This window comes from Coregonus clupeaformis, chromosome 5 (assembly GCF_020615455.1).
Source record: "Coregonus clupeaformis isolate EN_2021a chromosome 5, ASM2061545v1, whole genome shotgun sequence".
Taxonomy (NCBI): domain Eukaryota; kingdom Metazoa; phylum Chordata; class Actinopteri; order Salmoniformes; family Salmonidae; genus Coregonus; species Coregonus clupeaformis.
Window position 1 is genome coordinate 10,603,954 of NC_059196.1, and position 23,619 is coordinate 10,627,572.

Here is a 23,619-nt window from a genome sequence, read left to right on the forward strand (position 1 = left end):
GTCCCAGGGTCCTTAGCTTAGTGATGAGCTTTGAGGGCACTATGGTGTTGAACGCTGAGCTGTAGTCAATGAATAGCATTCTCACATACAGTGATGGAAAAAAGTATTTGATCCCCTGCTGATTTTGTACGTTTGCCCACTGACAAAGAAATGATCAGTCTATAATTTTAATGGTAGGTTTATTTGAACAGTGAGAGACAGAATAACAACAGAAAAACGCATGTCGAAAATGTTATAAATTGATTTGCATTTTAATGAGGGAAATAAGTATTTGACCCCCTCTCAATCAGAAAGATTTCTGGCACCCAGGTGTCTTTTATACAGGTAACGAGCTGAGATTAGGAGCACATTCTTAAAGGGAGTGCTCCTAATCTCAGCTTGTTACCTGTATAAAAGACACCTGTCCACAGAAACAATCAATCAATCAGATTCCAAACTCTCCACCATGGCCAAGACCAAAGAGCTCTCCAAGGATGTCAGGGACAAGATTGTAGACCTACACAAGGCTGGAATGGGCTACAAGACCATTCTGAGAAGGTGATCATCGTTATGTTTAGAGGAAAAGGGGGGGGGCTTGCAACCCGAAGAACACCATCCCAACCGTGAAGCACGGGGGTGGCAGCATCATGCTGTGGGGGTGCTTTGCTGCAGGAGGGACTGGTGCACTTCACAAAATGGATGGGGAAGGAAAATTATGTGGATATATTGAAGCAACATCTTGTGGTCCTCTGTAGCTCAGCTGGTAGAGCACGGCGCTTGTAACGCCAAGGTAGTGGGTTTGATCCCCGGGACCACCCATACACAAAAATGTATGCACGCATGACTGTAAGTCGCTTTGGATAAAAGCGTCTGCTAAATGGCATATTATTATTATCTCAAGACATCAGTCAGGAAGTTAAAGCTTGGTCGCAAATGGGTCTTTCAAATGGACAATGACCCCAAGCATACTTCCAAAGTTGTGGCAAAATGGCTTAAGGACAACAAAGTCAAGGTATTGGAGTGGCCATCACAAAGCCCTGACCTCAATCCTATAGAACATTTGTGGGCAGAACTGAAAAAGCGTGTGCGAGCAAGGAGGCCTACAAACCTGACTCGGTTACACCAGCTCTGTCAGGAGGAATGGGCCTAAATTCACCCAACTTATTGTGGGAAGCTTGTGGAAGGCTACCTGAAACGTTTGACCCAAGTTAAACAATTTAAAGGCAATGCTACCAAATACTAATTGAGTGTATGTAAACTTCTGACCCACTGGGAATGTGATGAAATAAATAAAAGCTGAAATAAATAATTCTCTCTACTATTATTCTGACATTTCACATTCTTAAAATAAAGTGGTGATCCTACCTGACCTAAAACAGGGACTTTTTACTAGGATTAAATGTCAGGAATTGTGAAAAACTGAGTTTAAATGTATTTGGCTAATGTGTAAACTTCCGACTTCATCTGTAGTGTGGTCTACAGCTTATCATGAGATACTTTACCTCATGCGAGCAAAACCTTGAGACTTCCTTAGATGTCGTGCACCAGCTGTTGTTTACAAATATACATAGACCGCCACCCCTTGTCTTACCAGAGGCTGCTGTTCTATCCTGCCGATACTGTGTATAACCCACCAGCTGTGTGTGTGTGTGTGTAAGCAGCTATGACATCTTTCTAGTTGTTTTCTAGTCTGGTGTTAGTGTGTGGTCCTCTGTAGCTCAATTGGTAGAGCATGGCGCTTGTAACGCCAGGGTAGTGGGTTCGATCCCCGGGACCACCCATACGTAAAAAATTTACACGCACATGACTGTAAGTCGCTTTGGATAAAAGCGTCTGCTAAATGGCATATTATATTATTATATTATAATGTTCTATGTGAAGGGTTTAGTCTTGCAATACCACTGCAGTACCACTGACTCTCCATTCCCTCTGTCTGTCTGTAGGGGCTGTACAGAGGAATATGAGATGAAGAACATGGAGCAGAAGCCAGAGGCTGAGCCTGTGGCAGCAGGGTATCGGCCCTCCCCTCGCACCCCTGCCTGGCGCTGGGACAGCCCCCCCACCCCTCAGCGCTGGACCCCTATGGGCCCCCCACCACCCCAACCCCGCTCACACAAAGCCGTTGTCATGCCTGTCCAATACAGAGAGCCCCAGCACCTCTCCAACAAGAGGTGAGACACTGACGTGTGATTGTTTGTCATGTGCTTAGACACTGGTGGAGTTGCCCTCGTTTGCTTCAGTGTCTTGAGCCGGTGGTCCTATGCTTATGGCCTGATGTCATTCTCATAAATGCTCAGACGATGAGGTTATTCTTATAAAAACGTAAAGCAAGACCAAAAAGACCATGATTTTGGGGATTTTCATGAAATGTAACCCATACAATGGTCCTTTTGAAGGAAAGATTGTTTACATACAATACCAGTCAAAAGTTTGGACACACCTACTCATTCCAGGGTTTTTCTTTATTTTTACTATTTTCTACATTGTAGAATAATAGTGAAGACATAAACTATGAAATAACACATATGGAATCATGTAGTAACCAAAAAAGTGTTAAGCAAATCAAAATATATTTTATATTTGAGATTCTTCAAATAGCCACCCTTTGCCTTGATGACAGCTTTGCACACTCTTGGCATTCTCTCAACCAGCTTCATGAGGTAGTCACCTGGAATGAATTTCAATTAACAGGTGTGCCTTCTTAAAAGTTTATTTGTGGAATTTCTTTCCTTCTTAATGCATTTGAGCCAATCAGTTGTGTTGTAACAAGGTACGGGGGGTATACAGAAGATAGCCCTATTTGGTAAAGGTCATTAGAGTTACCAGCCTCAGAAATTGCATCATCTGTGGATCTGTTGGGGCGGTATGCACATTTGAGTGGGTATATGGTTTCTGGGATAATGGTGTTGATGTGAGCCATGACCAGCCTTTCAAAGCACTTCATGGCTACAGACATTAGTGATACGGGTCTGGAGTTATTTAGGCAGGTTACCTTAGTGTTCTTGGGCACAGGGACTATGGTGGTCTGCTTGAAACATGTTGGTATTACAGACTCAGTCAGGGAGAGGTTGAAAATGTTAGTGAAGACACTTGCCAGTTGGTCAGCGCATGCTCGGAGTACACGTCCTGGTAATCCGTCTGGCCCTGCGGCCTTGTGAATGTTGACCTGTTTAAAGGTCTTACTCACATCGGCTACGGAGAGCGTGATCACACAGTCGTCCGGAACAGCTGATGCTCTCATGCATGCTTCAGTGTTGCTTGCCTCGAAGCGAGCATAGAAGTGATTTAGCTCGTCTGGTAGGCTCGTGTCACTGGGCAGCTCGCGGCTGTGCTTCCCTTTTTAGTCTGTAATAGTTTGCAAGCCCTGCCACATCCGACGAGCGTCGGAGCTGGTGTAGTACGATTCAATCTTAGTCCTGTATTGACACTTTGCCTGTTTGATGTTCAGAGGGCATAGCAGGATTTCTTGTAAGCGTCCGGGTTAGAGACCCGCTCCTTAAAAGTGGCAGCTCTACCCTTTAGCTCAGTGCGGATGTTGCCTTTAATCCATGGCTTCTGGTTGGGGTATGTACGTACAGTTACTGTGGGGACGACGTCATCGATGCACTTATTGATGAAGCCAGTGACTGATGTGGTGTACTCCTCAATGCCATCGGAAGAATCCCGGAACATATTCCAGTCTGTGTTAGCAAAACATTCCTGTAGCTTAGCATCTGCGTCATCTGACCACTTCTTTGTTGACCGAGTCACTGGTGCTTCCTGCTTGAAAGCAGGAATCAGGAGGATATAATTATGGTCATATTTGCCAAATGGAGGGCGAGGGAGAGCTTTGTATGCGTGTTTATGTGTGGAGTAAAGGTGGTCTAGAGTTTTTTTCCCTCTGGTTGCACATTTAACATGCTGGTAGAAATGAGGTAAAACGGATTTAAGTTTCCCTGCATTAAAGTCCCCGGCCATTAGGAGCGCCGCCTCTGGATGAGCGTTTTCCTGTTTGCTTATGGCCTTATACTGCTCATTGAGTGCGATCTTAGTGCCAGCATCGGTTTGGGGTGGTAAATAGACAGCTACGAATAATATAGATGAAAACTCTCTTGGTAAATAGTGTGGTCTACAGCTTATCATGAGATACTCTACCTCAGGCGAGCAAAACCTCGAGACTTCCTTAATATTAGATTTCGTGCACCAGCTGTTGTTTACAAATATACACAGACCGCCACCCCTTGTTTTACGGGAGGCCATTGTTCTATCTTGCCGATGCAGCGTAAACCCCGCCAGCTATATGTTATCCATGTTGTCGTTCAGCCACGACTCAATGAAACATAAGATATTACAGCTTTTAATGTCCCGTTGGTAGGATATTCGTGATCGTAGCACGTCAATTTTGTTATTCAATGATTGAACGTTGGCTAATAGGACTGATATTAGAGGCAGATTACCCACTTGCCGTCGGATCCTTACAAGGCACCCCGACCTACGTCCCCGATATCTCCGTCTCTTTCTCCTGCGAATGACAGGGATTTGGGCCTCGTCGCGTGTCTGAAGTAAATCCTTTGCGTCCGACTCGTTGAAGAAAAAAATCTTTGTCCAGTACGAGGTGAGTAATCGCTGTCCTGATATTCAGAAGCTCTTTTCGGTCGTAAGAGATGGTGGCAGAAACATTATGTACAAAATAAGTTACAAATAACGTGAGAAAACACTCATAGTAGCACAATTGGTTAGGAGCCTGTAAAACGGCAGCCATCTTCTCTGGCGCCATTATAGTGGATTACATTTTGTGAAAATACCAAAAACCATGGGATTTTTTTTGTCCTAGTTTTGGGGGGAATCACTCGTATGTAGATTGTATACTCTCTCTGTTTTTTACACATACGCTGTTCTAGCGTCTCAGAGTAGGAGTGGATCAGGATCAGGTCCTCCCTATCCATATAACCGTATTAATTATGATCTAAAAGGCCAAACTGATTGTAGATCAGCACTCATACTCTAAGACTCTTTATGAATATAGGCACTGACTTGTGATTAAACTCTGCTGTCCCCCTGTGCTCCCTGCAGGCCGGTGAGTTTCCCTGAGAACCACTACAGCCTGTCCCTAGCGGGGGGCGACAGAGTGCTGCCCTACAGGAACCCCTCAGCCAGCTTCTCCTCCCCCTCTGGCCTGGGGGGCATGGCGGCCCTGGGGGGCCCCATACTCAGTGGGCCCTTCGTACGCTACAAACCCTCACCTGACAGGTCAGTCAGCGGAAGTGTGTGTGTTAGTGTCTTTGTATGGTGGGTGTATCTCTGTGGTTGTCTCTGTTTGTATGCATTGAGGTATCATTGAGGTCTCCTTTTGTTTGTATTGGAGGAGAATGTCACTCCTCCCTGTTCCCTGGCATTTCCTTTGTATGATACTTGTAGGCCTCTTGTAGCTCAGTTGGTAGAGCATGGCGCTTGCAACGCCAGGGTTGTGGGTTCGATTCCCACGGGGGGCCAGTATGAAAAATGTATGCACTAAGAGCGTCTGCTAAATGACTAAAATGTAAATGTAATACTTGACAGGCTTTTGGCGCTTGTTGCTTGGAGTGGTAGCTAACTTGCTGCAGACCTGTGACTGATTTGGTTTAAAGCTTTGAGAAGCTGACTGTCGATGTTATGTTAGTGAGACATGTATGAACACACTATTGGATTAAGACTCGATATTGTGGGGTTTTACCTGTGTGTTTAGTTTAGGGTGATTAGTTACATCCTGCCTAACCAGAGGAACATGTTTGAAATAAGCACCACCGGGGAGCATAGCAACAACAGAAACTGGGAAATGTTCTTAAACGTATTGGTGTGTGTGTTAGGGCTGTCCCTGACAAAAATAAGTATTGGTCGACCAAGAGTCGTCTGTTCTTTTGACCAATCGATTGGTAAAACATTTTAAACGTGTATTTTTCAATATACCGGTATAGACACCCCCTATGTGTTTGAATAAAATCAACTATATGCACTGAGCTTGTCTGATGCTTTAAGCGCACTGTTTGATTAAATAATTTTGACACACAAATGACTCGAGGGAGCACGATGGCCACGATGTGTAAAAAAAAAAAAAGGACAGCGGCACCCGCAGCTGCAGCGAAAAGGCACCACAGCTCAGCAAGTTTTTATTGCGCTGTCCATGCTGAAGCTGCAACATAATTTCAGCCATTTCGTTTCTTACTTGTTTCTTTGACTGAACAGTTCTGTTACCGAAATCCTTCATTTGTTTATAAAAAAACATTCCCTATTCCCTCTCTTTACATGAAACAATAGAGCCTGACCTAGAGCCTATCATAAGCACATCAATATAATTGTTATAACAAACTCCAAACACCGTAACATATGTGACAGCAAAATGGATGTGGACGTGGAAAAAAAGAAACTCAAAACGGGCTAATGTTTACTGGTTTCTCAGGAGGGAAAGGGGAAGTCGGATCTGTGGAAGACATTTGACTTAGTTGTGGAAACTGCTGGAGATCAAGAAAAAGGAGGGTATAGGAGCAAGCGTTGCGTGAGTATTGTGTGTGCTAAACAGGTGCTGATAGATTACAATATAAAAAAAACATTCTGACCATTTGGAAGAGTGTAAACAACACTAAATAAATTATAAGTATACCAGAGAGTCTGTTCTAACGATACAAATACAAATATAAAGCCTTTATTACAGCAAAGACTAAAAGCAGTTGCATGCATTTATGAATTGCGGTTTATTTATTGTTTAGGTTATTTATTCAAAGGACCTTTTATTTATTTTTTAAACTAAAATGCTTGATTGCATTTCGAAGCATGAATGACTTGTATGCTGTGTAAAGAAACAAATGATTGATTGATACAGTAGCCTATATATTGAAATATAGCCTAAGTAAGTTACGGTATTAAGACTAAACAGGACGCGCTCTTAGGCCTACAGTTCGATGGTGGTTATACAAGGCTACTACTATAAAAGCCTACTAATGATAACGACTTATTTTAATGATGATCATTAATAATAATTGTAATAATAACACTAGGAAGGAGATGAAGAAAAAGGAGGGTGTATGAGCGAGAGCTGCTTGCATATTATGTGTGACAAACAGGTTCTGTTAGATTCCAATATAATTGTTCTACCTGTTAGGAAAAGTGTAAACAACACTAAATAAATTATAAGTAATACCAGAGAGTATGTTCTGAGTTTTTTTTTAGCCTTTATTACAGCTTAGTAAAGATTAAAAACTGACTGATTTGTGAAATTGCTTTATCCAACATTTTGCGGTTGTGTGAGGCTTGGTGCTCATGGAATCAGTAGGCTATTAAACAAACACTCAAACAGGCAATAGATGCAGGATCTGTCTTATTTCTGTAGATATATACAGTGCCTTCGGAAAGTATTCAAACCCCTTGACTTTTTCCACATTTTGCTACGTTACAGCCTTATTCTAAAATGGATTTTAAAAAATATAATTCTCAGCAATCTACACACAATACCCCATAATGACAAAGCGAAAACAGTTTTTCTGAAATTTTAGCAAATATATTAAAATAATTAACCGATACCGTATTTACATAACTATTCAGACCCTTTGCTATGAGACTCGAAATTGCGCTCAGGTGCATCTTGTTTCCATTGGTCATCCTTGAGATGTTTCTACAACTTGATTGGAGTTCACCTGAGGTAAATTCAATAGATTGGACATGAATTGGAAAGGCACACACCTGTCTATATAAAGGTCCCACAGTTGACAGTGCATGTCAGAGAAAAAACCAAGCCATGAGGTCCAAGGAATTGTCCGTAGAGCTCCAAGACAGGATTGTGTCGAGGCACAGATCTGGGGAAGGGTACCAAAAAATGTCTGCAGCATTGAAGGTCCCCAAGAACACAGTGGTCTCCATCATTCTTAAATGGAAGAAGTTTGGAACCACCAAGACTCTTCCTAGAGCTGGCCACCCGGCCAAACTGAGCAATCGGGGGAGAAGGGCCTGGGAGGTGACCAAGAACCCGATGGTCACTCTGACAGAGCTCTAGAGCTCCTCTGTGGAGATGGGAGAACCTTCCAGAAGGACAACCATCTCTGCAGCACTCCACCAATCAGGCCTTTATAGTAGAGTGGCCAGACAGAAGCCACTACTCAGTAAAAGGCACATGACAGCCCGCTTGTAGTTTGCCAAAAGGCACCTAAAGACACTCAGACCATGAGAAATAAGATTCTCTGGTCTGATGAAACCAAGATTGAACTCTTTAGCCTGAATGCCAAGTGTCACGTCTGGAGGAAACCTGGCACCATCCCTACGGTGAAGCATGGTGGTGGCAGCATCATGCTGTGGGGGTGTTTTTCAGCGGCAGGGACTGGGAGACTAGTCAGGATCAAGGCAAAGATGAACGGAGCAAAGTACAGAGATTCAGAACCGCGGACAGCAACCGCTATCCAACGCAAGAGAAAAATATGTTATACAATTATATTATATTTATTAGTGTGGCACCATTATTTTTTACATAATATAAACATATACAATTTCAGTATCACGTCTTAGAGCAGTGGTGTGCTGTTGGCAGTAGGTGCACTTGATTCAGAAGCCCTGCGCATCGGGTAAACAAAGTGTTCCAATTTTGAACCAAACTCTGCCTACTCGGCGGACCGGGACATCTGTGGCTAAATTGAGTTCGCCTACTGCTCTTGCCTACAGAGCTTCCAAGACCCCGGCCACAGCAAAGTTTGATACTAGCCTACATGAGATTTAAAAACTTTAAAAACCATTGACCACAGAGAGACTGTCATAGAATACAGCAAAGAGCTGCTGTTTTTATGAGGGAGTTAATATTAATGTTTTTATTCAGCAGTGTCAACTGTTTTTATTCAACACGATTACAAAACATAAAACACGCTTCTCCGTACTTCCACTCACGCTGCCGCAGCAATGAAATTAGTAGCCAAGTGTATCGATAGCCCTGCATTTCTATAATTATTATTATTAGCAGCAGCAGCTCGTCGTATCTATTTTAATATTGAGGAATATTTCACTTTCTCTGGTCATAGGAATGCGGTGCGACTCGAGTTTAGCCATCAGGTGGAAGACAGTGTCCCCTCTCTCTGGTCAGTCTCACCGGAGGAAAGGAAGGAGAGAGCAGGGACCGTGAGAGGTGGACCCTCTGCTGCTCCCACCCTGCGCTGAGACTAATGCCATGTTCAGAACAACTGGGAACTCAGAAATCTCAGACTTCAGTGTGTTCAAGACAACTGCAAACTCTGAAAAAAGAAGATCCAACTGGGGCAAAATCGTTTTGAGCGGTCATCCAACTTGGAATTAAAAGTCTGAAACTCTGGTGTCTTTCTAGAGCTCCGACTTTCCGACCTGAAGATCACTGATGTCGTGATTTGTTCCCAGTTGTCTTGATAGCACCATGACCATCAGATGCAGGTACCATCAGTCCAGTAAAATAAAACAGCAAATTATTTCAATTTATGCGCCGCAATGCCTTGCAAGTGCTACACCAGCTGATATACACTGCTCAAAAAAATAAAGGGAACACTTAAACAACACAATGTAACTCCAAGCCAATCACACTTCTGTGAAATCAAACTGTCCACTTAGGAAGCAACACTGATTGACAATAAATTTCACATGCTGTTGTGCAAATAGAATAGACAACAGGTGGAAATTATAGGCAATTAGCAAGACACCCCCAATAAAGGAGTGGTTCTGCAGGTGGTGACCACAGACCACTTCTCAGTTCCTATGCTTCCTGGCTGATGTTTTGGTCACTTTTGAATGCTGGCGGTGCTTTCACTCTAGTGGTAGCATGAGACGGAGTCTACAACCCACACAAGTGGCTCAGATAGTGCAGCTCATCCAGGATGGCACATCAATGCGAGCTGTGGCAAGAAGGTTTGCTGTGTCTGTCAGCGTAGTGTCCAGAGCATGGAGGCGCTACCAGGAGACAGGCCAGTACATCAGGAGACGTGGAGGAGGCCGTAGGAGGGCAACAACCCAGAAGCAGGACCGCTACCTCTGCCTTTGTGCAAGGAGGAGCACTGCCAGAGCCCTGCAAAATGACCTCCAGCAGGCCACAAATGTGCATGTCTGCTCAAACGGTCAGAAACAGACTCCATGAAGGTGGTATGAGGGCCCGACATCCACAGGTGGGGGTTGTGCTTACAGCCCAACACCGTGCAGGACGTTTGGCATTTGCCAGAGACATTTGCCACTGGCGCCCTGTGCTCTTCACAGATGAAAGCAGGTTCACACTGAGCGACAGACATGACAGAGTCTGGAGACGCCGTGGAGAACGTTCTGCTGCCTGCAACATCCATCAGCATGACCGGTTTGGCGGTGGGTCAGTCATGGTGTGGGGTGGCATTTCTTTGGGGGGCCGCACAGCCCTCCATGTGCTCGCCAGAGGTAGAGGTAGCCTGACTGCCATTAGGTACCGAGATGAGATCCTCAGACCCCTTGTGAGACCATATGCTGGTGCGGTTGGCCCTGGGTTCCTCCTAATGCAAGACAATGCTAGACCTCATGTGGCTGGAGTGTGTCAGCAGTTCCTGCAAGAGGAAGGCATTGATGCTATGGACTGGCCCGCCCGTTCCCCAGACCTGAATCCAATTGAGCACATCTGGGACATCATGTCTCGCTCCATCCACCAATGCCACGTTGCACCACAGACTGTCCAGGAGTTGGCGGATGCTTTAGTCCAGGTCTGGGAGGAGATACCTCAGGAGACCATCCGCCACCTCATCAGGAGCATGCCCAGGCGTTGTAGGGAGGTCATACAGGCACGTGGAGGCCACACACACTACTGAGCCTAATTTTGACTTGTTTTAAGGACATTACATCAAAGTTGGGTCAGCCTGTAGTGTGGTTTTCCACTTTAATTTTGAGTGTGACTCCAAATCCAGACCTCCATGGGTTGATAAATTTGATTTCCATTGATAATTTTTGTGTGATTTTGTTGTCAGCACATTCAACTATGTAAAGAAAAAAGTATTTAATAAGATTATTTCATTCATTCAGATCTAGGATGTGTTATTTTAGTGTTCCCTTAATTTTTTTGAGCAGTGTATTTTGTTTATCAAAGCTCGAGTTTTGAAATATAATATGGTCTGAGAAGAACAATATTGTCAGGCATATAGCCAATATGCTGTGATAATGTATTAGGCCTACTGCCCAAACCTAATTCCTACAGAACTGTTTTTATTAGTTTAATGTAACATTTTTTAAGTCATGTTTAAAAAAAAGTTTTGCTTTTTGACTGCGAAAGTGATCTTGACTCAGAAAAGGTTTGTGACCACTGTCTTAGTGATGGACTATGCCATCCCTGTGGCCTCCGCAATGGATTAGTCCACTGAGACGTGTGAATCAGACAGGTGTCTTGTGCACCACGGGGAAAAAAATGTTTTGCCGACTGCTCTACTAAAGAAATCTCGGTCGACCAACAGCCTATCGACCAGTCGGCTAAATGGGGTCAGCCCTAGTGTGTGTGTGCTGTACACTTTTTTGTCTACCTGTATTCTGCCTAAATCTGAATTCACCCGAGTCTGTGTGTAACCTTGCGTGCGTGAGTTAGGGATGGGCGGTTTGGGCAAAATATCATATCCCAATATTTTTCTAATTTTTGACCAGGCTTGAGCATTATACCGTATATATCGGGGGGGATTTTTAAGTACAGATGGTATGATTTTCAATACTCACCCCCCCCTCCGAGCACGTGGACAAAACGTGTCAATCCACTGTTGAGAAGCACGAGAGAGGTGATCAAGTTACACTTGAAATTCATATCTTATAACTATAAGTTAACTATTTAACATTTTCTCCAGCTCAGGGCTCCAGCTATGCATTTGGTTAGCTAACTTGCTAGCTATAACGTTAGGTGGCTAGCTTGCAATATCAAGCTTCTTGGTTACAGCAGAGACAATCAATCCCCTTCTGGATCAAGTGTGAGTAGCCTTTTGAGATAGTTCTATAACTTTATGACCTGGGTTGTCTGTCCTTGCATTTAGCATTTGTTCGCTTGCCTTGTTTGTATTTAGCTAGCATCCGCTATGGGAATTCGCTAGTACTCTATTAGCCTTTGTTAGCATAGAAAATCATTTGCAGGAGGAGAGGGAGAGACGACTCAAGTAGCAAACGGAGTAAGCTATAAAAACAGAAACTCGCTGGAGTGGCGTATCGCATTTAACATATAAAATATTGAAATACCGTTGTAGAACATAAAATAAAAACCCAAACCGGTCCGTGCATCAATCATGGTATATAGTAAAATATGGTATACCGCCCTAGCGTGAGTGTGTGAGTAACCTCTCTGTTCCTCTTATATCTGTGTAGGTACGGTTCAGCCCAGCGTCCCCTGCTGGCCTACGAACCTCATCTCAGTCTGGACATCACCTCTAGTGGAGAGTCCTCCTCGGGCTTCACCAGCCAGGATAGCACTATGGAGCGCTGCAAGACAGGTACACACACACACACACACACACACACACACACACACACACACATATGTAGACAAACATACAGAACACACACACACACACACACACACATATACAGTACCAGTCAAAAGTTTGGAAACACCGACTCATTCAAGGGTTTTTCTTAATTTTTTACTATTTTCTACATTGTAGAATAATAGTGAAGACATCAAAACTATGAAATAACACATATGGAATCATGTAGTAACCAAAAAAGTGTTAAACAAATCAAAATATATTTTATATTTGAGATTCTTCAAAGTAGCCACCCTTTGCCTCTATGACAGCTTTGCACACTCTTGGCATTCTCTCATTCAGCTTCACCTAGAATGCTTTTCCAGCAGTCTTGAAGGAGTTCCCACATATGCTGAGCACTTGTTGGCTGCTTTTCCTTCACTCTGCCGTCCGACTCATCCCAAACCATCTCAATTGGGTTGAGGTCGGGGGATTGTGGAGGCCAGGTCATCTGATGCAGCACTCCATCACTCTCCTTCTTGGAAAAATAGCCCTTACATTTACATTTTACTCATTTAGCAGACGCTCTTATCCAGAGCGACTTACAGTTAGTGAGTGCATACATTTTCATACTGGCTCCCCGTGGGAATCGAACCCACAACCCTGGCATGGCAAACGCCATGCTCTACCAACTGAGCTACAGAGGTGTGTTGGGTCATTGTCCTGTTGAAAAACAAATGACAGTCCCACTAAGGCCAAACCAGATGGGATGGCGTATCGCTGCAGAATGCTGTGGTAGCCATGCTGGTTAAGTGTGCATTGAATTCTAAATAAATCACAGACAGTGCCACCAGCAAAGCACCCCCACACGATAACAACACCTCCTCCATGCTTTACGGTGGGAACTACACATGCGGAGATCATCTGTTCACCCACACCGTGTCTCACAAAGACATGGCGGTTGGAACCAAAAATCTCCAATTTGGACTCCAGACCAAAGGACACATTTCCACCGGTCTAATGTCCATTTCTCGTGTTTCTTGGCCCAAGCAAGTCTCTTCTTCTTATTGGTGTCCTTTAGTAGTGGTTTCTTTGCAGCAATTCAACCATGAAGACCTGATTCACACAGTCCCCTCTGAACAGTTGATGTTGAGATGTGTCTGTTACTTGAGCTCTGTGAAGTATTTATTTGGGCTGCAATTTCTGAGGCTGGTAACTCTAATGAACTTATCCTCTGCAACTCTGGGTCTTCCATTTCTGTGGCGGTCCTCATGAGAGACAGTTTCATCATAGCGCTTGATGGGTTTTGCGACTGCACTTGAAGAAACTTTCTTGAAATGTTCCCTATTGACTGTCCTTCATTTCTTAAAGTAATGATGGACTGTCGTTTCTCTTTGCTTATTTTAGCTGTTTTTGCCATAATATGGACATGGTATTTTACCAAATAGGGCTGTCTTCTGTATACCCCCCCCCTACCTTGTCACAACACAACGGATTGGCTCAAACGCATTAAGAAGGAAAGAAATTAGGAGGCATACCTGTTAATTGAAATGCATTCCAGGTGACTACCTCATAAAGCTGGTTGAGAGAATGCCAAGAGTGTGCAAAGCTGTCATCAAGGCAAAAGGTGGCTATTTGAAGAATCTCAAATATAAAATATATTTTGATTTGTTTAACACTTTTTATGTTACTACATGATTCCATTTGTGTTATTTCATAGTTTTGATGTCTTCACTATTATTCTACAATGTAAAAAAAATAGTAAAAATAAAGAAAAATCCTTGAATGAGTAGGTGTGTCCAAACTTTTGACTGGTAGTGTGTATATATATATACACTACCGTTCAAAAGTTTGGGGTCACTTAGGAATTTCATTGTTTTTGAAAGAAAAGCAATTTTTTTGTCCATTAAAATAACAGCAAATTGATCAGAAATACAGTGTAGACATTGTTAATGTTGTAAATGGCTATTGTAGATGGAAACGGCTGATTTTTAATGGAATATCTACATAGGCGTACAGAGGCCCATTATCAGCAACCATCAGTCCTGTGTTCCAATGGCACGTTGTGTTTGCTAATCCAAGTTCATCATTTAAAAAATTAAATAATAATATATATATATATATATATATATATATATATATATATATATATATATATACACTGAATTCACACACACATACATACACACATTCATATGCATACACACAGAACACACACACACAGAAATAAAGAGTCAGGAATAAAGACAGTCAATTGCAGTGACTCCAAATCGAACTGAGTTAGACATCCATCACAATCAGAAAAGGGGCTTAAATACTGACTACCCCAATACACTGTGTATTACCAGTGACCACACACACATATTGTCATGGAAATTCTAATCAATAAGGAGGAGAGACAAGGTCAATCACCAATCAGGATATTACTTTATTCAAAACGTATTAATAAAGCAGCAGGTCACACCACCCACACACGTGAGTGCTTTGCAATATTGAGGCTGGTCGACCCAACACTCTTGAGTGTTGGGCCGAGAGCTCTCACATACAAAGATATTTTATAGCACGATACCCCCACCTATTCTACATAACAGACAGCAGATGTGTGGAATGGGTCAAAAGGTGAGACTTGATATATGAGAAAGGAGTATCCCCCAGCCAGATAGCATTTGCTGCGAATACTTTTCTCATTGTATGGAAACCAGGGTTTGGCCCCTACCCAAGCCATCTCTCCCTGGTACCTTACATTACACAAACACCAACTCATTCTATGGATAGCATTTGTAGGTTTTATCACCAAACCATTCATAAATCAATTGGAAGCTCCAGATACCCCTATCTCGAGTAAAACCCTTGTCCTTGACCACACGCCTAGACTAGCTGCAGGGAGCAGGAGTAGAAACCATCCCTTTACAAAAACACAGCAATAGTAGAACAGTATATAATTGTTAACTATTAATATTAAACAAAGCAGGTAAACATGTTACATGTTCATTTTTCTCTCACAATATACACACACATACAGTGAACACGTAAAACATAACGATGGCCTACATACCACACCTGTCACTACATCAGGCCTGTGATGAGTAATATGTAATGGTGTGTGTGTTTTCTGCTCAGAGCCCCTATGGCATGTCCCAGTGTCATCATCTCGGGGGCCAGGAAGAGGAGGGGGGCAGAGGAGACCCAACCGACAGGACGTCCCAGGGAAAGACTCCCCCAACAGACACTCAAAGGTCAGATATAACTGTCCTCTTTTATTTAGAGAGATTTTCTGCCTGTTGCTTTTCTGTGTATCTACTGTCTCTTTCTCTCTCTGTAGGGTGAGACCCAGTACTCCAGCCACTCCAGCAGTAACACTCTCTCCAGTAACGCATCCAGCAGCCACAGTGACGAGCGCTGGTTCGACGGGGCTGGGGGGGAGAGAGGAGGCCCGGGGGTGTCCGGGGGTTGCCTAGGCAACTTGGCCGAACCTGACCCCCTCAGTAAGGGCGGGTCCAGCGATAGCGGCATCGATGCCCCCACCCTCTACAACACCAAGCCTGCCGGTCGCCACGGAAACCAGTCCAGCCAATCACAGAAGCTCTCTGAAGTGAGGGGCAACGGAGTCGAGGGGCGGAGACTAGAGTCGTCGCCTGTATTACCTGCCAATCAGAACAAAGGATACCGCACACGCACCTTCCCTCCTCCTGGATGCAACGTGGAGAAGCCAGACTCATTCAAACCCAGGTAGGAGAGACACACACACACTGCTAGCGCTTATACACTCAAACTCAGGTTAGCTTTCAGTAGTGGAAAGAGAGTGGAAAGGAGAACTGTATGCTTTGTCCACACAGGCATCCCACCCCTCATACTGAACGTACTGAAACACATCAGTGTTTAATCCCTATGGGGGGCATGTATGGGCCAGATGTACCACCCCTCCCCTGCCCTACATACATGTAGAAACACATATTTAGAGAGTCCAGCTACTCTTAGAGGGGGATTCAAGGATTGGGGGTTTAGACCCCCAGTTCCATCACTCCAGTCCCCCAGTCTATACTAAGTCACTCAGGGAACAGGATAGCACACAAGCACTCTGACACACAGAGGCACCCAACACATAACGTACAGGTATGTAGTCTAAACTGTGGTACAGGAGCTTAGGAAATGGGGATAGAGACGTGTGAGTGGTAAGATGGATGGGTGTATGTATTGATTGATGGTGGGTTGGTTGGACATTTGTAGCTGAATGGTTGCTTGGGTGATTGGGTGGATGGTTTGCTGGATGTATGATGTCTTAGAGAAAGCCATGATAGCTGGTCAGGGATATTCACTGAGCGTGCTGTGGCACTAACAGATGTTGGTTGGTTGGTTGGTTTGTTGGTTGAGGTGGCTTTTGGTGGAATTGGGTCGGGAGACAAATGGGATTTGAGATGTGAATTCCACCAGCAGCTGTTCTGCATGATGTGTGGTTTGTTGTGTCTGTGTTATGTATCCCACCCTGAATGGATCCATCAATTCAAGCATATGTTTATCTCTAAACCTATGCACCATTTATATAGACTTTTTTATGCATGTAAATAGATAGATAGAGATCGATTTATGGATTTGAGCATGTGTTTCTCTGTATATTAATGCAGTGTGTCTGTGTGTCGTCACAGGGCCTGCTACACACCCCAGGGTTACAAGACACCTGCAGCAGAGAAATCGCGGCCGGTCCGAGCCGCCACAGTCACACCCAACTCTGCTCTACTCCGCTCCACCCCTCTCTCCAGCTCTGCCCCCAAGGCCTTATACAGCAAGAGCAGGCTGGGCCCCTGGCAACCAGATGACAACGCCCCCTCCCCTTCAAACACACACACTACCTACAGCTCTGACAGCAACAGCAGCAAGAAGTAAGAGAGAGAGTGTGTGTGTGTGTGTGTGTGTGTGCGCGCATTAAGATGCACTGGTCTACCGAGGCACCAGTGTGCTACACCACCAACACAAAAGTCAAGCATCACGCCACTGTGTTAACCAATGCTCGGTGTGGTAAGTTGTGTTACTGTATTTAACCTATATTCCTGCTGTGTGTGTGTTCAGGCAGGTGGACGTGAATTCTAAGAACGTGTTCGGACAGCCCCGTCTCAGAGCGTCGCTAAGGGACCTGCGGTCTCCACGGAGATCCCACAAGAGCACCGTCGAGGACGACCTGAAGAAACTCATCATCATGGACAACCCTGGAGAGATGCCACAAAGAGACATGGTGAGGGACACACAAAACCACACCCACACAAACACACACAGAACATACATATACAAACACATACACACACACACACACACATACACACCCCAAACCTTACCACTTGCTCACACACAAACCCCACAACTAACCTCCCTCCCTTTTAAAGTCTCCTCGGCACACTCTTCAGCGCACATTCTCAGACGAGTCTCTGTGCAGCGGGCGCAGGGATGCCAGCTATGCCAACTCTGCCCCCCTGTTTGACCAGGGCACTCCCAGCGACCTGCTGTTCACCTGCACCCTGCCCACCCGGCGCCACGCACACTCTGCCAACCACATGCCCAACAAGAAGGGTGAGTGGGGCCACAGCTTGATGTTACTACCTTTTTACTTCATTGTATCCAAACCTAATTATGGTATATCAAGAAGGCACAGGGCTCAGTTATAGTTATACAAGGAATCATTTATGTGCTACTTTTAAAGGAATAGTCCACTCAAAAATGATATTTTTGTATTTATTTCATTAGTCCACTTTTGATACAGTCCCAAAATGTTTTTCATGTCAGCAGTCAAGTTTTCAAGAAGCAAAGTTTATCATGTGACATCATCATGAATGCTAAGACTTTAGTTAATTTGACCTCCTTGCCCCCCTCCTGCTTGGCCAGTCCCTATGTCTGCGTCAGAGCTGTCTCTGACAGAGGTGAGGGATAAGGTCCCCCCCCTGAGGAGGCTGGACCCGGGGCTCATGCCCTTGCCTGACACTGCCTGTGGCCTGAAGTGGGCCAGCCTGGTCAACGCTGCCAAAGCCTACGAGGGTGAGTGTGAGTATTCTGATATTTGCTAGAGAGATTTTGTTTGTGTGTCAGTAGCTGAGCTGTGTCACCTAGAGAGAGAGAGATCCCCTTCTGATTGTGAAGGGGGAAATGCAGCATTGTAACAGTGTGTGTGTGTTTTACAGTGCAAAGGGCAGTGTCTCTCTTCTCGCTCACTGAGCCTCAAGTTGGGGTTCCAGACATGCGGCCGATCATCAGTCCAATCCAGTTCCAAACACCTCAGACTCCACGCACTACCCCCACCTTCAGCGGGTAAGTCTCTGACACACACACCTTGCATAAATTCACACAAAAGACACTAACTCTCACACACTAGCTCAAACAATCACGATCCATAGACACTGCCACAGACGCACAATGTAAGATCATAGTAGTTACAGCAGATTAAGATTGTTGATTACTGATACTCCAAATCGTAAAAACAATATTTGAGTATATAAAAGCACTGCCTACGCTTGGACTTCCCATTTCCTTTTGTCAGGTCAACCTCACCTGTCACATGTAGAGAGCTGTAACGGCAGTGCCATCCTGTGGTTAGCTGTGGTAATTACACATGGATCAAACAGTTACCAAGGATCCCTGAACACCTGCTGTAGTAAACAAACAGTGGAGTGTTTGAGTTACAGCAGTCTGGCCGGTCAGCTTGTGTTGTCTCAGGGCATGACTACAACCAGCCTACCACTGAAACTGCCTCTTGTTTACCAAACTAACACGCTGCCTCGTACAGTCCCGATAAACTCTGTTGTTCTGTTGAACACACCTGTTAAACCTGTCTGCCCTACCTGCTACGTAACCCATATGACAGTGTGGGTTAATGTCTTTGTGTGTTTTCAGAGATGAGGTCCCCTGCGACCTCTCGGGGCGACTGTTTAGCCTAGAGGTGATGCTGAAGCAGCTCAACACTGACCTGGAGAAGGTACCGTTCACACCAGAGAGACATTTAGGCTCAATGCTAATTTATATGGATGTAACTCTGACACAGCAAGAATTGAAACAGATAATAAATAAACACTTTCTTTCCTTTCCCTCCCTCTCTGTCCCTCAGGAGAAGGAGGACAAAGTGCACCTGTTGGCTGAGATGGCTAACCTGCGGCAGAATAACCAGCGGCTGCAGGAAGAGAGCCACTCGGCCAGCGAGCAGCTCCGCAAGTTCAGCCTGCTCTTCACCGACCCCCCGCAGAGGAAGTGAGCTCACACCGAACACAGGAAGTGACCTCGGAGAGAGAGTGCGAGAGCGTCCGCAGAGAAGGACGTGTGACCTAAGCCAGAGAACGATGGAGAGGAGGGAAGAGGTTAGGGTAAAGGTGATTTAGTGGAAAGACGTATTGGAAACGCGGCCACAGTGAATTTCATGCTGTTGGGATTGAGTGGGGAATGGATTTGTTAGTGGGTCTGGTTAGGCACTGTGAAATACATGGGCAGTAGAAAATAGAAGTTAGGGTGTGACATTATGTACAAGAAAATTAGTAGCTTTAAAGCATAAGAACCCCCCCCCCCACCTACATTCTCACGTTCTATCCCTCACCTGCTGCTTCTGTCACATTCCAACCACACCACCTCCCTCCTGCCTCTCCTAGAGGGGTGGGATGGTAGGGGAGAAGAGGAGGACTACCCCTCCACCACTCTGACCTGCTCTGGGGATAGAGACCTGCCGTTACGCTGCACCACCTATAACCAGAAACCCTGCCTCGCTCTAGGCTGGACGGACACAGGGACTGCAGAGAACCAATGGATCCCCGTTGGCTCATCTGAAACCGAATTGCCTAGACAGAAGAGCCTACAAGTAGACACGTCTATTTTTAAAAACTCAGATAAGAGAGTCCAACACAGCACAAGCCGACTTTCCCTCAGTCTGTGCACCCAGAGTGAATCCCTCTCTGTCCCTGCTTGTAGGTTTTTATTTTTGTAACTGAAGTCTTATACACTCCTGCGTCAGAGAAAAGCCAATCAAGAGGAGAGATTTTATGAACTGTAGAACACTAGATCACCCAGAGAGGCCTAATACTTTTCCTGAAGCGTATCAGCCAAATACAAACACGAGCTCTGACTCAAAAAAAGACTCCAACTCCCAGAATGCTCTGGGAGACGTGTGTTATAAAAGACATGGTACTGTAGTTTTGCCTGTGTGATTCAGCGTATAGCTTGAACACATGTATATTGTACTGATATAACTGACGTAAAGAGGTGGGTGTGTAACTCATGAAGGTGTGTAGGGTACAGCAAATACTCAGACAATGCATTATCGCACAAAATAGCGAGCTCTCGTGATGTTTTTTTTACCCTTTGTTGAGTGTGTGGTAGGCTGGCACAGGGCATATCAGTTATGAGCAAGCTGTAATATGACAAGCTAGTGATATGAGACAAGGCATCTCGTTCAGTTTGAGACAGAATATAGTGTCATAAACTCAATGATAGTATCTCAATGTTGTTTTTTGGTTAACGATCAATGTTAAAGGTATTTACAAATATCTAAGCAGTTTTTTTTTACAATATGTAGAATTATCATATTTAGTGGTTTTTGTTTTGTGTACCAACTGCTAGTACACACATCTGTGTGCATTTAGAAAAGACACGTAGAAATGATCTCTTAAACACTGTAGCACGTATGTCATATCAGTACCTGTGTCATGGGACAATAGCTGTGTGTGTGTGTGTGTGTGTGTGTGTGTGTGTGTGTGTGTGTGTGTGTGTGTGTGTGTGTGTGTGTGTGTGTGTACTAGAATGAAGGGGTATTATACATACATTTTGCTGACATTCCTAGTGTCTGCAGAATCAAACTCAACAATTTATACACAACTGTGAGACCTAGCTAAATAATTAAAAAACGTAAGTAACTTAGCTTGTGGTGATGGGTCTGTGTGAAACGTGTGGCCATTTTTTTTTTTATAATGTCCATCTGACAGGAATACACTAAACTAAATCAACACATACACTTTCTCCTAACTAGCTTGGTTATACTCTCTACAGAAACCTTTTTTTCTTACAGATTTGTGTCTTTGTGTCCATTGTTTGTAGTGAATGTGGGATAAATGGAGGGGAGCATGGAGCTGGCAAAAACAACAGTGTGGGTTCCAATTCGCGCTTGGGCCACATCCATTCACTCAAATTATAAAAGTCTCTGCTGAAGGACCATATTACTATTTTCGTTCCAGTAAATGTAACCCCCTACCACAGTTAAGTGCCCTGTCATCATAGACCCCCTTTTCAGAAACCCCCTGCCCTGCCTCAACTGGAATACTGTCTTCCCCTCACTACTCTCAGGACCTTTCACTGACATCCTCTTTAAGGACTGTACTATTTATTTGTATTTATTGTTTTGTGTGTGGACATGTACCTGTATGGTGTAAACCCTTTGTGGCTGGATCAGTGGACATTCACACGCATATGGCGCAAAAACACACAAAATACACTGCCCTCACTCTTTCAAAAGCATCTGTACGTTTATGAGAGACATTACATTTAGATAAGAGCAACATATACAGACATCTCTGTCTCCATTTCTCTTCATCTCACTCTGTTCTCTGGTATTTGCTCATCACTGCCCATCCAAAGACACTGTTGTAGTCTGCCTCTCTGTGTACTGTAAGCTGCCTCCTCCTGCAGCCAGTTATATCATCTCATCTTGGGCAAACCAAGAGCAACTCAAACATAACCCTACACACTCATGTTATCACTGAAGCTCTGCAAATGTGCTGTGATGTTGATATCTGCAATGTCTTAATCTTTATTTTGTTTATTTGTGTGTGGAGGGGTATGGGTGTTTAAGGATTTAGTTTTGATACATTTGATTTTAAGCAAACTGCAGTTATATACAGTACCAGTCAAAAGTTTGGACACCTACTCATTCAAGGGTTTTTCTTTATTTTTACTGTTCTACATTGTAGAGTAATAGTGAATACATCAAAACTATGAAATTACACATATGGAATCGTGTAGTAACCAAAAAAGTGTTAAACGGATCCAAATATATTATATATTTTATATTTGAGATTATTCAAAGTAGCCACCCTTTGCCTTGATGACAGCTTTGCACACTCTTGGCATTCTCTCAACCAGCTTCATGAGGAATGCTTTTCCAACAGTCTTGGTGGAGTTCCCACATATGCTGAGCACTTGTTGGCTGCTTTTCCTTCACTCTGCGGTCCAACTCATCCCAAACCATCTCAATTGGGTTGAGGTTGGGTGATTGTGAAGCACTCCATCACTCTCCTTCTTGGTCAAATAGCCCTTACACAGCCTGGAGGTGTGTTGGGTCATTGTCCTGTTGAAAAACAAATGATAGTCCCATTAAGCGCAAACCAGATGGAATGGCGTATTGCTGCAGAATGCTGTGGTAGCCATGCTGGTTAAGTGTGCCTTGAATTCTAAATAAATCACCGACAGTGTCACCAGCAAAGCACCATCACACCTCTTCCTCCGTGCTTCACGGTGGGAACCACACATGCGGAGATCATCCGTTCACCTACTCTGCGTCTCACAAAGACACGGCGGTTGGAACCAAAAAAGTTTGGACTCGTCAGACCAAAGGACAGATTTCCACCGGTCTAACGTCCATTGCTTGTGTTTCTTGGCCCAAGCAAGTCTCTTCTTCTTATTGGTGTCCTTTAGTGGTTTCTTTGCAGCAATTCGACCATGAAGGCCTGATTCACACAGTCCCCTCTGAACAGTTGATGTTGAGATGTGTCTGTTACTTGAACTCTGTGAAGCATTTATTTGGGCTGCAATTTCTGAGGCTGGTAACTCTAATGAACTTATCATCTGCAGCAGAGGTAACTCTGGGTCTTCCTTTCCTGTGGCGGTCCTCATGAGAGCCAGTTTCATTATAGCGCTTGATGGTTTTTGCGACTGCACTTGAAGAAACTTTCAAAGTTCTTGTAATTTTATGGATTGACTGACCTTCATGTCTTAATGTAATGAGGGACTGTCGTTTCTCTTTGGTTATTTGCGCTGTTCTTGCCATAATATGGACTTGGTCTTTTACCAAATAGGGCTATCTTCTGTATACCACCCCTACCTTGTCACAACACAACTGATTGGCTCAAACGCATTAAGAAGGAAAGTAATTCCACAAATTAACTTTTAAGAAGGCACACCTGTTAATTGAAATGCATTCCAGTTGACTACCTCATGAAGCTGGTTGAGAGAATGCCAAGAGTGTACAAAGCGGTCATCAAGGCAAAGGTTGGCTACTTTGAAGAATCTCAAA

The 23,619-nt window shown here is 44.2% G+C and overlaps 1 protein-coding gene across 1 annotated transcript in view; it reads left to right on the forward strand.

The window, feature by feature from the left end:
• Positions 1-22,262, forward strand: part of LOC121560503 (signal-induced proliferation-associated 1-like protein 3) — a 101,667-nt gene extending 79,405 nt beyond the window's left edge. Inside the window, exons 12-23 of the mRNA XM_041873457.2 lie at positions 1,923-2,150; positions 5,032-5,208; positions 12,277-12,401; positions 15,495-15,610; positions 15,697-16,103; positions 17,018-17,251; positions 17,439-17,601; positions 17,750-17,933; positions 18,246-18,395; positions 18,539-18,665; positions 19,248-19,329; positions 19,459-22,262. Of these exons, the coding sequence (XP_041729391.1) occupies positions 1,923-2,150; positions 5,032-5,208; positions 12,277-12,401; positions 15,495-15,610; positions 15,697-16,103; positions 17,018-17,251; positions 17,439-17,601; positions 17,750-17,933; positions 18,246-18,395; positions 18,539-18,665; positions 19,248-19,329; positions 19,459-19,602 (2,137 nt within the window). The 3' untranslated portion in view covers positions 19,603-22,262. The remainder of the gene's footprint in view (positions 1-1,922; positions 2,151-5,031; positions 5,209-12,276; positions 12,402-15,494; positions 15,611-15,696; positions 16,104-17,017; positions 17,252-17,438; positions 17,602-17,749; positions 17,934-18,245; positions 18,396-18,538; positions 18,666-19,247; positions 19,330-19,458) is intronic.
• Positions 22,263-23,619: the final 1,357 nt, after the last annotated feature.